General features: G+C 48.8%; 1 protein-coding gene across 1 annotated transcript in view; it reads right to left on the bottom strand.

The window, feature by feature from the left end:
* Positions 1-6,977: 6,977 nt before the first annotated feature.
* The window catches only part of LOC144819631 (atrial natriuretic peptide receptor 2-like), a 727,257-nt gene continuing 716,501 nt past the window's right edge, over positions 6,978-17,733 (bottom strand). The window contains exon 20 of the mRNA XM_078677447.1: positions 6,978-7,155. Coding sequence (XP_078533573.1) covers positions 7,027-7,155 — 129 coding nt within the window. The 3' untranslated portion in view covers positions 6,978-7,026. The remainder of the gene's footprint in view (positions 7,156-17,733) is intronic.

Here is a 17,733-nt window from a genome sequence, read left to right on the forward strand (position 1 = left end):
CACCACGGTGACATCCGGATCTTGGCGCGTTGTGCTGCCTTCGGCCTATTCGCACATCGGTCCGCTACTGACGCCATCTCACAGGCTAATGGGGTGACCCACGCCGAGTTTCAGCATTGTAGGATGACCACACCAACTTGCTAGACATCACCTCGGTGCCATCCGAATCTTGGCATCTCAACGCCTAGTGGTATCTTCCATACAGAAAATATTGTTACGCTGCCTTTGGCCCCATTCGCACATCAGTCCGCAACTTAGACATCACCTCGATGCCATCCGGATCTTGGCATCTCAGCGCCTTGTGGTGTCAGTCAGAAAATATTGTTGCGCTGCCTTTGGCCCCATTCGCACATCAGTCCGCTACTGACACCATCTCACAGGCCAATAGGGCGCCCCACGCCGACTTTTACCATTGTACGATGGCCACACCAGTGGCACAACTTGCTAGACATCACCTCGGTGCCATCCGAATCTTGGCATCTCAACGCCTAGTGGTATCTTCCATACAGAAAATCTTGTTACGCTACCTTTGGCCCCATTCGCACATCGGTCCGCAACTTAGACATCACCTCGGTGCCATCCGGATCTTGGCATCTCAGCGCCTTGTGGTGTATTCTCTTCAGAAAATATTGTTGAGCTGCCTTTGGCCCCATTCGCACATCGGTCCGCAACTTACACATCACCTCGGTGCCATCCGGATCTTGGCATCTCAGCGCCTTGTGGTGTCTTCTACTCCGAAAATATAGTAGAAAATATTGTTGCGCTGCCTTTGGCCCCATTCACACATCAGTCCGCTACTGACACCATCTCACAGGCCAACAGGGCGCCCCACGCCGACTTTTACCATTGTACGATGGCCACACCAGTGCCACAACTTGCTAGACACCACCTCGGTGCCATCCGGATCTTGGCATCTCAGCGCCTTGTGGTGTCTTCAAATCAGAAAATATTGTTGCGCTGCCTTTGGCCCCATTCGCACATCGGTCCGCTACTGACGCCATCTCACAGGCCAACGGGGCGCCCCACGCCGACTTTCAGCATTGTAGGATGGCCACACCAGTGCGGCAACTTACTAGACACCACCTCGGTGCCATCCGGATCTTGGCGCGTTGTGCTGCCTTCGGCCTATTCGCACATCGGTCCGCTACTGACGCAAACTCACAGGCCAACGGGGCGCCCCACGCCGACTTTCAGCATTGTAGGATGGCCACACCAGTGCGGCAACTTACTAGACACCACCTCGGTGCCATCCGGATCTTGGCGCGTTGTGCTGCCTTCGGCCTATTCGCACATCGGTCCGCTACTGACGCAAACTCACAGGCCAACGGGGCGCCCCACGCCGACTTTCAGCATTGTTGGATGGCCACACCAGTGCGGCAACTTACTAGACACCACCTCGGTGCCATCCGGATCTTGGCGCGTTGTGCTGCCTTCGGCCTATTCGCACATCGGTCCGCTACTGACGCAAACTCACAGGCCAACGGGGCGCCCCACGCCGACTTTCAGCATTGTAGGATGGCCACACCAGTGCTGCAACTTGCTGGACACCACCTCGGTGCCATTCGGATCTTGGCGCGTTGTGTTGCCTTCGGCCTATTCGCACATCGGTCCGCTACTGACGCCGCCTCACGTGCCAACGTATTTTCTCCGCATTTTATACCCTATGCCGCATAACAGGTCATGTGACTTGTTTATAAAACTTTTCATTGGTTCATTTTACTTTTGGTTTCCTAATGATAGAAGGCATGATCATGTGACCTAAAAACAACACTTTTCATAGGATGAAAACTTTTTTTTTTTCCCAAACGATGAAAGCCCCACCTTGTTTCTGGATGTTTCAGACTGAAGCTGGCGTCAGCATGAAAGCACCACCATCTCGTGGCTCCGTCGTGGTCATTCCGCGAGCAATCATGGCAGCCGCTCCCCACCAGAAGCCTGCAGGAGTCGGAGCCCCCAAAACTTTTGATGAATTCTCAAGGCGGAGGGGACGCTTTCGAGAATGGGGTCCAAGACCTAGCAGACAAGCGTCCGATTTCCAAGGTGTCCCAGGGCCATTTCAGTGGACCAGGCCCAAAAAGGAAACAGCCTGCCGCCATTTTGAGAGTCCTGTGACAGCCGCCTATCGCTGCACCGCAAGAGTGGGCGCAACTCAGCTGAATTGCGGCTTTTGACACAGTGGACCAAAAACGGACGGAATGGCAACTGAAACGGTAAAGGGGCGCCCCACTACAACAGATGACACTCCACCTGGAGAGGCCCGTTCACGCCGCCTCCCCCGGGGCGCTCCACGCCGTTATTCGGAGCAGCATTGTAGGATACCAAAACCAGTGCGGCAACTTACTGGACATCACCTTGGTGCCATCGTTCTGCTGCCTTGGAACTATTCGCGCAACAGTTTGCTACTGATGACCCACCCCCCGCGACGCCCCATGCCGTTATTTGCTGGGTGGCAACTTACTAGACATCACTTTCGTGTCATCTAGATTTCGGCGCGTTCTGCTGCCTTGGAACTATTCGCACAACAGTTTGCTACTGATGACCCACCCCCCGCGACGCCCCACGCCGGAAATCTGGACGTTGTGCTGCGTTGGGACTATTCGCACAGCCGACCGCTACTTCGTTGTTTTTCCCTAAAAATGTTTATATGTTATTACTATTTTTGTTTTCTTGTATATATTTATAAATTATTAAAGTTTTATAATCTTACTACTTTGTCGGAGTGCTATATATTTTTAATGTGACACATAATTGTAAAAACTTTGATGTACAAACAGTCATCCCTGGAATCTTCCGCTTCAGGCTCGGTCCCCTCCCCAATCACAATACAGGATGGTTTTCAGATAATAGCAACGCTTCTGCTGTGACGGATCTCATCGAGTGTGGGCCTTGATCTACTATAACTCCTTTGAAGAGGGGTGATTCTTTACAGCTGTGGCCATAAACTACATCTGCAGGGCTAGCTGATACCCTAGGACCAGCCTGGACAATCGGACACAGAGGAAAAGGAGTGTCAGAGGGTGCGGTAGTGAATAGGGCGAAAGGGAGGTGTCGGGCGGGCACAGGGTGTGATTCTCAGGGAACAGCAGCGCAGATGGGGGAGGTTTATTACCCATGCATAAGACAGAGAGCGGGGGTGACCACTGCCTGGGGGAGATGCTTGCGAGGGTGGGGAGCCATGCTAAGGATCGACAGCGTGCACAGAGTGGGTCTGGTCAAGGCATCTAAAATGGCTGCCGTGCACGACAAAAGTGTGGCATTTGAAAAAAGACAAGATGGCGCACACAATGTTTTTCAACACTTCCTGATTTCCTTCGAATCGAACGTTAACAGACGTTGGGGCATATTACCAAAGTTAAGCGATATTTATCCCTAACGATGCTTAGCAACGATTTTTTTACCGTCAGAAATTATCGCAGATAAACCTTGCTATTATCAAGGTTTATCGGAAATACGATAAAAAACGACCGCAATGCATTAATATCGCTGAAAACTCAGCGATATTCATGCATTACCGAGCTAATGCTCTTAGCCATGTTATCCACCTCCCATTGGATAACATGGCTAAGAACTGCTCAGGGCAGGTGGTAGCTTTTGGAGATATTCGCCCTTATCTCGAATATTTCCAAAAGTTGATAATAGGAGATAGCGATGTTAGCGACTGTTTCCAGTCGCTAACATCTTGGCATGCCCACTTTGCATGTCATTAGTGATAAATATCACTCACATGCAAAGTGGGGCCCAAGATGGTCGCTATCTTCTACTAGCCGTCGCTAACTGGTGTTAGCAACAGCTAGGTAATACACATATAATTTTATCTCCGCGAAGCGGAGCGCTGTTACAGATATATATCTTGTTTCTGAACGTTAATTTCTCAAAATGCACTGAAGCACATATATTGAGACCTAGCAAAGGCACATCGGGCTACCAGTCCCTACAATTTTGCCAAGTTTCGTGCAAATCCATTCAGCTGTTCGATCCTACCGAGAGACAAGATGGCGGCCGCTACGGACTGTTTGGAATGTTTACAGACACCGGAGAGCCAATCAGCTTCGCTTCGCAAAGCTCCGTAACGCGAAAAGTACGCGAAGCGGTGCGCTGTTACAGATATATACCTTTTTTTGAACGTTAATTTCTCAAAATCCACTGGAGCACATATATTGAGATCTAGCAAAGGCACATCGGGCTACCAGTCCCTACAATTTTGCCAAGTTTCGTGCAAATCCATTCAGCTGTTCGATTATTATTATTTTTATTTTTTTTTGCCCCGCGGGGCCCTTTTAAAACCTCCACATCAAACCTAGGGGGTGAGCGACAATGTACTATGCCCCCTTATGGTCATTTGCCCCTTCGCTTTGGCCTCCTCTTGTCTCTCGATCCTACCGAGAGACAAGATGGCGGCCGCTACGGACTGTTTGGAATGTTGACAGACGCCGGAGAACCAATCAGCTTCGCTTCACAAAGCTCCGTTGCGCGAAAAGTACGCGTAGCGGAGCGCTGCCCAGTCCGCTGTTACAGATATATACCTTTTTTTGAACATTAATTTCTCAAAATCCACTGAAGCACATATATTGAGATCTAGCAAAGGCACATCGGGCTACCAGTCCCTACAATTTTGCCAAGTTTCGTGCAAATCCATTCAGCTGTTCGATTATTATTATGTTTATTTTTTTTTGCCCCGCGGGGCCCTTTTAAAACCTCCACATCAAACCTAGGGGGTGAGCGACAATGTACTATGCCCCCTTATGGTCATTTGCCCCTTCGCTTTGGCCTCCTCTTGTCTCTCGATCCTACCGAGAGACAAGATGGCGGCCGCTACGGACTGTTTGGAATGTTGACAGACGCCGGAGAACCAATCAGCTTCGCTTCACAAAGCTCCGTTGCGCGAAAAGTACGCGTAGCGGAGCGCTGCCCAGTCCGCTGCTACAGATATATATCTTTTTTTGAACATTAATTTCTCAAAATCCACTGAAGCACATATATTGAGACCTACAAAAGGCACATCGGGCTACCAGTCCCTACAATTTTGCCAAGTTTCGTGCAAATCCATTCAGCCGTTCGGGCTAAAAGTGAGGCCAACCGCCCTATGGAAATTAACATGGGAAAAACGCGTTTTGGGACCCCCCTTTTTTCTCGGCCCCCCCTTGACGAACCCCCCCAAAATTTTCAGGGGCTGCTCAGAAACACAATGTGCCATTTTCCTGAAAATTTCAGCCAATTCCGTCCACAAACGCCAAAGTTATTAGACATAGAATTTTCAAAAAACCCATAGAGAAAAAATCCTAACTATATATACCTACTGGCGACCGCCAGTAGGTAATATATATATATTTTTTTTTCTCCAATAGCCCACGCTTTCAGAAGGCACACAACAGCTCCCCCATTCCTCGGCAGCACGATGTCAGTTGGTCAGCCCTACGCGTTTGGAGGCCGTCCGACTCTCTTCAGGGGCTTGCTTCACAGTTCTGGCGCTTGTGACGTCTCTATAGTGCACGGAATTTATTTGATTGATGGCGTAAGTACGCAATAGATTGCAACTGCATGCTGGGACATGTGATCCCTTAGAGATATATTGTTAGCCCAACTACTAAAGGAAAGTGTCCCGGCAGATGATCTCCTACTAAGGAAGAAAGTGACTTCCACCTTGTCTGGCGCATGGAGCCCACTACGGGTAACAATATATATCTAAGGGACCACATGTCCCCGCATGCAGTTGCAATCTATGGCGTACTTACGCCATCAATCAAATAAATTGTGTGCACTATAGAGACATCACAAGCGCCAGAACTGAAGCAAGCCCCTGAAGAGAGGCGGACGGCCTCGTGCTATCGAGAAATGGGGGAGCTGTTGTGTGCCTTCTGGAAGCGTGGGCCATTGGAGAAAAAAATATATTAATAAAATACATATATATATATAGTCACAAATACCTTTTCCCTTAAAAGTGAATTATGCCCGTCAGGGTCAGGATCTCAGGATCCACAGTGAATGGTCATTTTCACTGGCATTTGAACAGTGCTCGGCAGCCACTTGGGCACTTTCTACTGCTGTTATCTTGACTAACAGGTACGCAAATTGAGGCCGGCTTGTGTGATTGAAAAGTAGGTGGATCATGTGTATTGTACTGTTTATAGGGCAAGATGGGTCACGTATGAGAAATTTTTTGGGAAAGTAGACAATTGCCAGTAAGCGCTGAAAGATGCAATAGGTAGGGCAAGGGTGTGCACATTCATACAAACTTCAATAATGCATTGTTGATGAATTTAAAGAAGTTATTGAGGATCTGTACTCATAGGTGTATGAAAATGCTAAACAGCAAATAGAAAGAGAGGAAGCAAGATTAATGAGTCGGAATAGTTTCTGGAGTTGGGATGGAGCAGCAGTGTTTTAAGATGAGTCCAGAATATGAGGTGAACTCAATTTTTCACATGCATTTTGTCAGGGAGTTCAATATTTTTACAGCTTCCTCTCAGAAACAAGAGCATCCTAAAGTAGATTTGTGAAAACTACGAATGCTGGGTCTTGGGACATAGGCTCTATCTTAGTTGGCAGCAGTGCAGCTTTTGTTGTGAGAATCTTGGTCCTATCCTGTGGAGGGACCAATAGGATTAAGTTGAAGAACATTCGGCATGTCATTGGCAGCCTGGGAAGGTCTTGTTTAGCCAGTGTTATGGGATCCTCTGAGAGAAGATGAAGTTGAAGCCTTCCAGATGACCACTGTGCAGGTGGTCTACTAGTTCACCATGACTGAGTCCACAAGCAAAGTCGAAGTAAATTCTGAATTGTAGTTTCCGAGAAGTCTTTTTGGCATGTACATTTCAGTCCATAACATAAAGTCGTATAATAATAAAATTGAACTGAATTGCATTGCAGTTGTACATTGGACCAACTGTTGTGTTTCTTTTAATTCCTGGAGTGTCTCCATCAAGCAATGCCTGGCTTTTATTTTGCTTTGTATAGCCTACACTATCTAAAAGCAGATGGACAGTCACGTATAATGGAATGACCATCTTTATGCTATGATATGCTGGACTAGGCTGACATCAAATTATGTGTATCCCACTGTGAACCTTGAATGGCTGCTGTGGTGTCCGCCGTTCCTTTATGAGCTGACAAAGCTTGTTTTCCTTCCAGCCAATAAGTCACCATGTCGCCTTTTCCCTGTGGACAGAAAAATGACAAAAGTCACCATTCAACCTGCATGCCTCTGACTATTCAGAATATCACATTACATACACTACAGTAAAATATAGTTCCTAGAAGTAGTAATGTCAGCGAATGTGGAAAGTAGTGATCTTTATGAAAAAAAATACAGAAAGAGACACTCAAAATCGATCAGGCTAGAGTGATGGATGTAATTGCCTCAGGAGTCAAACAATCCTTCATTGTCAGTGTTTATACAAGACTCGTAAACACAATGCAACTCTTTTGGAATTAGACGTGGGTCAGAAGAGACTGAGTGACAGGTAGCATAAGGTAATGATAAATTGAGTCTATTCTGTGAAAATGTAGGTGACAATGTGAGGGATCGGTTCTTAACTGTTCTTCGATGTATTTAAAAGCAACATTGCAGAGGAACTGGTCAGTAAGGTATATCCCTCGGAAAATAATGCACAGATTTGAGATAGGGTAAGTACTATTGGGTGGATGGAAATAAGAGGTGCGATTTACAAACGCTGGAAGTGTGGTGTAGGGTGTGAAAATAACTTCAATGAATCCACGAGAAAACATGTGTTTAGAATGTCTAATTCCCATAAAGCAGCACAGAACAGAAAGAGTGTAGTAAAGGTTGCTACTAAAGATCTTTGTCTAATTACACCAATAAACCTCTAATTACAGTCAAGAATATCAGACCTGGAACCATTTAAAGCCACATCAGATGGTACATGCTGCTATTTGGAGGCTGACTCTACCTAGAGACCTGTATTCATTATAGGGTATTTAGCGTTTTTGTAATGTTTGCCGTCAAATTAGTGATGAGGCAATGCAAGGCGCCAAGTCATTGGCGCCTGTCCCGGTGACGTTGAGACCTGAAGGTAGGTCCCCATCCAAGCTGTACACTGAGTGGGTCGCGGTCACCATCGGGCTACGCCCAGGACCAGGATTCCGTCTCTACTGCCGCTCCAACAGATAACAACGGTTCCCTCGGTGCTGTAATGATGGCGAGCAGCACAACGTCCTGTGTCTGCTTTGCAGCAGGGGTCAATGCTTTCCACCCAAAAACTAGCCATGGGACACCTCCGCACCAACGCACAGCAGAAAGCTGCACGATCTGGCATTCAGGACTCAACATATTTAGGAGGTGACGCAGCTGTCGACACTTTGAGTGCAGCGCTTGCAACTAAGCTGGACTTGGTACTAGCTGCAGAGGAAAAAATTGGGTCAGCGCTAGACCAGACCAGAACATCACTCACATCTCAGATAGACAAGGTCACCTCTGACTTTACTCTATTACGTGCTGACCACCATAAACTAGCAGAGAAAGTCCAATCACACAATAGCTCCCTGCTAGAACTGAAACCTGTCACCCGAAGTCACGTAGCAGCACTCCAAGACCTCCTAGACCGTCTACACGCCCTGGAAGATGCTGAAGGGCACTCTCACTGGAACAACATCCAGGTGGTGGGCCTGCCGGAGGGTGAAGAAGGCCGGACCCTGGAGCGGTATGTGGAACATTGACTTGCAGGCCTGCTAACTCTAGGAACACTATCGTCACATTTTTTGGTGGAGAGAGCACACCGTGTCCCGGCATGCAAGCCTCCCCCGGGGGCCCGCCCGCGGCCATTCCTCTTTAAACTTTTACATTACAGGGACCGAGACACAGTTCCGCACAAGACTCGCAAGAACTCGGGCCTAATGGTCGGAGGGAATCCTGCAATACTGTTTCCGGACTATACGGCAAAAGTCCAGAGACGTAGAAGCACCTATGCTGCTGTGACGCGTCAGCTACGAGAGTTGAACCTGCTTTATTCTCTGCTGCTCCCTGCCAGATTCAGGGTGGTGGCTAACGGAGTGTCCCGCTTCTTTGATACACCTGCCGACACTTGGGATTGGCTAGAGGAATCAGGGTTATGGTCAGGGTCTCGACGCTCGGGCACGAAATCTACTAATACTGGCGGCAAGAGAGCCCGCCACGAGGTCGGCGGAAGAAGATGGGAATCAGGTCTGCAACTACTGTGGCACCCGACCCAGAGCAACGCCGGTTGGAACGCCGGGACACCTTGGTGGTGGCGGCGACACTGGGGACTCAGATGTACTGCAAGAATCATGAAGAAAGCTCCTCTGGATCTGCCACTGCTAGCACCCACCTCCAGGCCTGTGGATCTAGACAGAGTACAGATGCCAGAAGTCCCTCCACAGACTGCGGATGGCATCATCTGAACAAAGTGCCGCAACAGGAACATTAAAGAAAGCTGTACACTCAAGTAGAGACTATTCTATGGGAATGGACTCTGTTAATGATCACTCTTCCCAATTTACTTTGACTTTGCGGCTTTACTATGTCGAATGCACGCACTCCATGCCCCAGACATGACCGCTACTGAGCATACACACCACAAGCGTATGCCAGCGCACAGGATGAGGTCACAGATATTATTGCTGCATTGAGGAGGGATAGGTGGCACTCGCAGTAAGACACTTGCTACCCACACCACACCAGTCTCCAAACTGGATTAGTTACTGCCACAGTTGGGCAAGATCATAGTTTGGACAAGCCATGCCATGGTGTTGGCCCTACGCATTCATATGGTTTAAGCTCATGTTTTGAGTGCTAGTTTGTCGAAATCATTCTGTAAACCCCTGCACACACTACATCTTCGTTGTTGCACGGCACCCCCAAACAAAGTGGAACGGTGCCATAAGCAGACATAACACAAGTTGCAGTGACCATGTGGAATTTACGCAGCATACACACGCCCACACGCCAGTATTCTATATTCTCATATTTACAGCCCCACAAGACAGGAATAGTGCTACTCCAGGAAACACATATGTCACGGGCTGAGCTAGAGTGCTTGCACTAGAGATGAAGAGGCCAGATATTCAGCACCACATATTCAGCGCATGCACGCGGCACGCTAATATGGGTAAGAGCGGGAATCCCGTTTACCCGTGAGGAAGGCATGAGCAATGCCGAAGGCAGGTACACTTTTGTGACAGGGCATCTAAACGGCCTAGAGGTGTTGTTGGGCTCCCCCTATGCCCCAAACTCAGATTAGACATCCTTCCCCTCACGCATATCTGAGATCGTGGCCCAATGGAGCGGGATTCCCTAGCTACCGGAGGGGGAGGTTAAATCTGTGCTCATTGTGGATCTCAATAGATCCCTCCCACCCCTTAACAGAACTCCCTCTGCATCTAACGCACAGGCCCTCTCTAGCTCGCTGACACACTGGGCCCTTCTTGATGTGTGGCATACCCTGAACCCCACTGCTTGAGTATACTCTCACTATTCGGCAGTGCACGGGTCACATGTGCGCCTAGACAGGCTGGTAGTATTACAGACTCTACTCCCGCTGGTCCACAGTACTGAGTACCTGGGGCAAACCCACTCCGATCATAACCCTCTATTGATGCAGCTCAGGTGGGAGGCGCAGCGCCCCTTGATCCCCATGTGGGGTCTTCAACCCAGTGTGCTGGAAGACTCTACGTTTTGATTGTCGCTGGGGACAGCGACATTAGCATACTTCAAGCTGAATGAAGGCACAGCTAGTGACGTGTTTATAGAGTGGGAGGTGTTTAAGGTGTCCGTCAGAGGACACTGTAGGGTCCCACGTGGAATGTCCATAAACAGCTGTCTGACTCCCTGGTGAGGATCGAAACCCAACTACTGCCTTTAGAGCGCGACGAAGAGGGCATGGGCAGAGACTCACGGGCGACTGGAAACATTACACTCAGAGCACACAGACTACATGGAACAGCTTCGCTCTCACAACTACACTGCACACACAGCTCGCACACACACAGCAACTGATAGAGCGGGTAAATTGCTGGCCTGGCTGATCCGTCTGAAGCATGCTCATTCCCCAATCGGGGCGTTGAGGGCCCCAGCGGGTCAGTTGTTAACTACGCAGCGCAACATACACGCGGCTCTGGGGCAGCATTATGCACTGCTGTATCAAACTCACAGTAGCTGCGATGCGCAAGACATGGCACGGTTTCCAAACAGTTTGCAGCTGCTCACAGTGACAGGAGACCACAGGGAGCTGCGCAATGAGCAGATCTCGCTGGTAGAAACTGGGGACGCCATAAAATCCTTAGCATCCCGGAAAGCCCCAGGGCCTAACGGGTTGCCTATGGAGTACTACAAGGCATACTGCATTTCACTAGTGCAGCGCCTAAGCACTGTGCTCACCATGGCATTGGAGGCAACAGCTGCCTCCTTGCGCCGTTGGACAGACTAGTGTACAAAGGGGATAACTTGGTTATCCAATTGGAATTAAATAGAATACAACCACATTGGACACTGAAGGTAAACAACAGTATCTGGCAGTGCTGCAATCCAGTAAGATCCTACTGCCTGAGGACCCAGAGAAAAGGCTTCACAGTCTCTTTCTGCCTTTAGTCCTGCATTTGCAAACATTGGAAAGTCACAGAAAAGGGCTCAGAATAAGCAGAAAGTACTAAACCTTAAGTAAACTTCCAGAGTCTTAAACCTAAATTAGAACATTGGAATGTTGGAAGCTCCATTGAAAACAATAGAGTAGCTCCGGGCTTATAATGCCTGGTATAAGCCCGGAGCTCCAACATTCCAATGCTTCTTTGTTCACAGCTGTGGCTGTGAACAAAGGCTTCAGGGAGCCTGAGGGGATCTCAATCCCCTCGAGCTCCCTAAAGCCTTTGTTTAATTTGTTAGAACATTCTGCCCTCTAGTGGCAGAATATTCTAATAGCCTTATAGCCCTTCATAGCTGGGCTATACCAGCTATTAAAGTTCCGCTCCCTTGTTAAAGTCCCTCGCCTTCGGCTCTGGCCTTTAACACTGAAACGGGCCTTTAATGGCCGGTATAGCCCGCTATGACGGGCTATAAGGCTATATTAAACACCTAGCATTCTAAACCTTTATTAAACTCCTAACAAGGTGGGCCATTCACTAAGAAGAGCAGACAGCACGACTCCCACTCATACGCAGTGCCGTAAAGAAACTTGAGCACCCCCACATCGTAAATGGACCCCCGTACGTAGTCAGGAGACTATGGCCAGGGGCCGGTGCACAGTGCAGAAGCAGCCCCCTGGAGCTCAAGTGCTGCAGGGGTTAATGTTACGCCACTGCCCATACATGGGTTTCATTTGACTTTATAGTGAAATATGTTGGTGATCAAATGTTGAGAACGGCCTCCAGTATAGTGGCATTTCCACATGACTGTGTAGCAGGCAGTCCTGCTTTGAAATATCGATTCTCTGGCTCGGTCAAATTGATTGATACGGGGAAACCATGCTCTTCCTTTTCTAGCATGTGAGAAGTTTGAATGAGGCCCAATACCAGAAACCAGCTGCAAGGACACGGTTCTAGGACATGCCACTTGTGCTGTGTTCATTCATGTATGATGTTATCATACCTTCACGACTAAACCGATATGGTAGACATCTGATTTGAAGAAACATCACAAACTATTATTTAGTAGCAAGTTCTGTCTTTCATCTTATGAGTAAAATAAAGATTGTAAACATATGAAATTGCCAACAAATCCCACAGTAGTGTAAAATGGTGTCCATAGATTCCTGAATTCAAAATGCTGTACTTGGCCACATTGTGCAGGATAAATCGAGGCACTTATTCAGCACTTGAAGGGCCAGCCACATAGCCTGTACTCATTAGATCAAGGCACATACTCTCTTTTCACAGACTCTGGGTACACACCAGGCTCTCACAGAGTCCAAGCAGAACTCAACTCTTCAATGAAAAATGTCACACACTCTGCTCTTGAAGGGCCCAGCCACAAGTCTTTACTCACAGGGCCCAGGCATAACCCCCCAGGTCATAGAGCCCAGCCACACGTCCTGTGCTCACAGGGCCCAGGCATAAGCCCCGAAGTCATAGAGCCCGGCCACAAGTCCTGCGCTCACAGGGCCCAGGCATAGCCCCAAGGTCATAGAGCCCAGCCACAATCCCTGCACTCACAGGGCCCAGGCATAAGCCCTGAGGGTCATAGAGCCCAGCCACAAGTCCTGCGCTCACAGGGCCCAGGCATAAGCCCCGAAGTCATAGAGCCCAGCCACAGGTCCTGCGCTCACAGGGCCCAGGCATAAGCCCCGAGGTTATAGAGCCCAGCCACAAGTCCTGCGCTCACAGGGCCCAGACACAAATCCTATCTGCCCAAAGCCCAGGCACTCACTCTGAACTCACAGCCTTTCAGCTATAATTGCTCTGCCCCTGGAGTACCTGAGCCAGCCCTGGCTTAACAGAGCAAGCCCTGGCATCAATTAAGGTTTCCCTGCCATGATTAAGGAGCAGCATTGGCATAATTCAGCAGCACCTTGATCATTTTTGCGGGTCCAATAGCATATTTAGGCTGCACCCACATATTTATTTGCAGCACACTGGCATATGAGAACCACACTTAGGAATGTGGTAGCAAGAAATGTAACTGTGTTTTTAACCTGGTGCGAGATCTCTAATGGAATTCTCACTGAGACAGGATAGCATATATACCTTACATAAACTGATAAAGGGTCATTTCGAGTCTTAGTGGCACATGTACGACTGCGTTTAGCGGTCACAAATGGAGATTAGGCATGTTTGCGATGTGTGAACCCTATTTCGGAAAACGGTAACCTATTACCGACTCGCAAAATAGGGTTTGCGAGTCACTATTTGGAAGGGGTGTGACAAAGGCGTCCCTTCCTAATAGCGAATCGCAGAGGGATGTAAGATTGTGTTGCGACCAGAATGCGGTTGCAAAACAATCGTAGTTTACTGCTTACTTAAAATAGGTGGTAAGCCAGTTGCAAACAAGACCGGGTCCCCATTGGAGCCCTTCCCCTTTGTGAATGGTAGTGAAAACATTTTTTAAGAGCACACAGTGGTCCCACGGACCACAGCCTACGCTTAAAAAATGAATCTGAAATGTTTAATTTTTCTTTTTTAAATGCATGCCGTTTTCCTTAAATGAAAACGGGATTCCTTTAAAAAAACTGCTTTATTTAAAAAGCAGTCACAGACATGGTGGTCTGCTGACCCTAGCAGGCCACCATCCCTGTGAGTTCCCGATAATCCCAATGGGCCACCAATTGCGACCTGACTCATGAATATTAATGAGGCAGGATCCTTGTGACCCATTTGGGAATCACAAACAGTGTCTGAGACATTGTTGTGCATCAGGTTTTGCGACTAGCAATTTGCGAGCCGTAAAACCTGACTGTCGTACAAGTGGCCCTTAGACTCTGAGTCTCAGCAGAGACTGCCTCTGCTCTCCTGGTGGAGAGTCACCCCCAAATTTAAAGATGTTCCTCAGCGAGGCCACAATCTTTGTGTCTCCCGCAGAGCCTTCAGTGCTGCAGCTCTGCTGAAAGCATAGAAACACTGCCGAGCGGTTGCACATATGATGCACCTGCTCGACAAAATGTTTTTGTTTTCTAGAAATAGACTTCCAAAGCGGGAGTTTATTTTTGATAATAAAAAAATCAGCGGCCATGATGCATAGGGAGTTTTCTCTCTGTGCATCAAGGACATTGATAGATTTTCTTGCCTGGATCTCTTTGGCTTGCATGATAGTTGTGGGCAAGGAAATCAATCAATCAATCCTTCATAAAGCACAGCAAATCACTTGTGAGGGTATCAAGGCACTGCAGTTGCTAGCTGCTGTGTGGTGATCTGTACATTCGAACAGCCTGGTCTTGAGTCCTTTCTTGAATTGCTGGAGCCATCAGACGCTCCTGATGTGCAGGGGAAGGTTGTTCCAAACTTTGGCAGCCAGGTGTTAGAAAGGTTTCCCACTCTAAATAGGGGGAGCAACCGTTACTAGGACCTGATGGTCCTGTGGTGTATAGGTTGTCAAGTCAGCAGTTTCCAGACAGTCCCACCGTCAGAAACCCCTTGGTTCTCCCACTTCTGATTGAGTCGAAGAAGCCTCACGTTTAGTGGGGTGGTAGCACCACCAATTTAAAGCAGTGCCCCTGCTCTGCCAAACTCTAAATGACCCCAAATATTTAAAACATGTATAATTTCTTATGGAATATAATTTATCATATAGATTTTGTTTTACTTGCTCACAACAGCGGCGGCTTCTCCGTTAAGGAGTAGCATCTCCCCACTGCTTTCTAAGCAGTGCAAAAAGGAAAAATAAAATGATAATAACACAATGGTATTATCATTTTATTTTTAAATACTGAGCCAGTTTAGGGCAGGCAGGGCTGGGCTGTCATCACGCAGGGAGGAGGAGTGGTGGGCACCATAAGTGCGCATGACGGTTTGGCCGGCTGTCTTAGGAGGGGCAAACTGACATGCGCACTTAGTATTTCTACATGAGTCTGTGTTTCACAGCTGGGTGGAGAACAGTCCCAGGCTCCCAGGCACTGTCTGAGTGGAAAATCAGGCCGCTTAGACCTATCACAAAGCTGCTGTTAAGCTGGTAATGCTATTACCAGCATTACAGCAGTACTGTGTTTGGCTTAGGGGAGTCTGAGAGCCTGTGTAATGCCAGGAGCCAGGAACAGAAGAGGACGGAAGAGAGGTGGCGGCCTGCAGGTGAGTGATCTTTTAGTTTTCTTCTCCCCCCCATACCCGCCACTTCTGTTCACTAGCAGCCACCATTGGATTACAATATTTCAGGTGTGCGCAGGTTCTCATGTGACACAAATATTTGTTAGATTTGCATTGAGCGTTAATAAGGGTACAGTAGTTTGATGGCCTCGCAGATTTATTCTTCTGCTACAGGATAATGTTCTAAAATACTGTACCAGACACTGAAGTATATTATCACTTTGAGTTCCACTTCATACCTATTTTTAAAATGTACAGCTTTTTCACCAACTCTTTTAGAAAGTGTGCTATACAATTCACACTTTGGTCAGTTTCTTAAGGTGCGAATCTTCACAATTTGACCTGGGAAAGAGGGGGCTGACACTTGGACAGGGCCCCCTTGGTGCAATATATCACGGATCTATAGTGGGATAACAACAGCACAGAGACGGGATAAAAAAACATAGAATGTTCTCAACCACAAGTACTACCACGAAAGACACCAAACATTTAAACATTAATACTGGAGAGGAAAGAAGGAACAGAGAGGGCACCAAAGAGATGTCAAAGTTCAGAAATGCAAAAATATTTTTTTAAAGCATACATATTTGAGCTGAACACAACTCTCAGAATTAGAAACTAGGAAGCGATATAGGTAGGAGAGGGGGGAAAAGGCAGTTTGAGTCTGTCATGGAATCACAAGAAGTGTACACATTTTTCACTTTTTTCCCACGCAAATTTGATCAGATAATGAGTTACGTAACGTATGCGAGGAAAAAACACAAAACGCGCGGCAATACTGAGTTCTCTGTAATTATGAGATGCAGAGCTTGGGCTGGGAATTTATCACCTACCAAGTAGACACTGTGCCCTGGGGCATCCGTAGGTGTTTATCGCTTGCAGTTTTACCTTCAGTATCACCTGCAGTTTTGCCTGCAGTAGGCAACTCGGACTGAGGGCTAACATTTTGTTCGATTGGTGATAACCCTCACCAAAATGGAAGATCTTCATTTAGTGTGATTCCAGTGGTTACAGCGGTATTCATTTACTATTCATTTCCTATTAAAATATAGTATCCATTTAGTAAGCATGAAGACTAAGTAGTATGCCCACGAGCCGAAATATGCAAATGAGGGAATACTAGTTCTACTCAACTACCCTTCAAATACATAATGAACACGTCAATTGATTGCTAAAAGAAGACTAGTAGTATTCTAAAAGAATAGTATTTGAAGCTTAGTAGTATTCTGTTAGGGTTTATTTGCAGCTCTTGTGCTATTTCAAGAGCAAAATGAAGGCTAGTCTCATTGATTGTGACCACTGTTTGAAGACTAGTGGTATTCTTTGTGAGCACTATCTGAATACTAACTGCATACTAACGGCAATGATTGTGGGGGGGGTTTCGCGGGGGGAGGCTGGGGGGTTGGGGGTTTCGCGGGGGGGAGGCTGGGCGGAGGGGGTTTCGCGCTGGCAGGGCTGGGGGGGTTTCGCGCGGAGGGGCTGGGTGGTTTCGCGCATGGGGGGGGGGCTGGGGGGTTTCGCGCGGGGGGGCTGGGGGGGGTTTCGCGCGGGGGGGCTGGGGGGGGGTTTCGCGCGGGGGGGGCTGGGGGGGGTTTCGAGCGGGGGGGGCTGGGGGTGGTTTCGCGCGGGGGGCTGGGGGTTTTCGCGTGGGGGGGGCTGGGGGATTTCGCACGGGGGGGGCTGGGGGGTTTCGCGCAGGGGGGCTGGGGGTGTCGCGCAGGGGGGGGCTGGGGGTTTCGCGCGGGGGGGCTGGGGGGTTTCGCGCGGGGGGGGCTGGGGGGTTTCGCGTGGGTGGGCCTGGGGGGTTTCGCGCGGGGGGGCCTGGGGGGTTTCGCGCAGGGGGGGTGGGGGGTTTCGCGCGGGGGGGGTGGGGTCTTTCGCGCGGGGGGGCTGGGGGGTTTCGTGCGGGGGGGCTGGGGGGTTTCGCGCGGGGGGGGGCTGGGGGTTTTCGCGCGGGGGGCTTGAGGGTTTCACGCGGGGGGGCTTGAGGGTTTCACACGGGGGGGCTGGGGGTTTCGCGCGGGGGGGCTGGGGGGT

The sequence above is a fragment of the Lissotriton helveticus genome, chromosome 2_1 (assembly GCF_964261635.1).
Source record: "Lissotriton helveticus chromosome 2_1, aLisHel1.1, whole genome shotgun sequence".
Classification (NCBI taxonomy): Eukaryota; Metazoa; Chordata; class Amphibia; order Caudata; family Salamandridae; genus Lissotriton; species Lissotriton helveticus.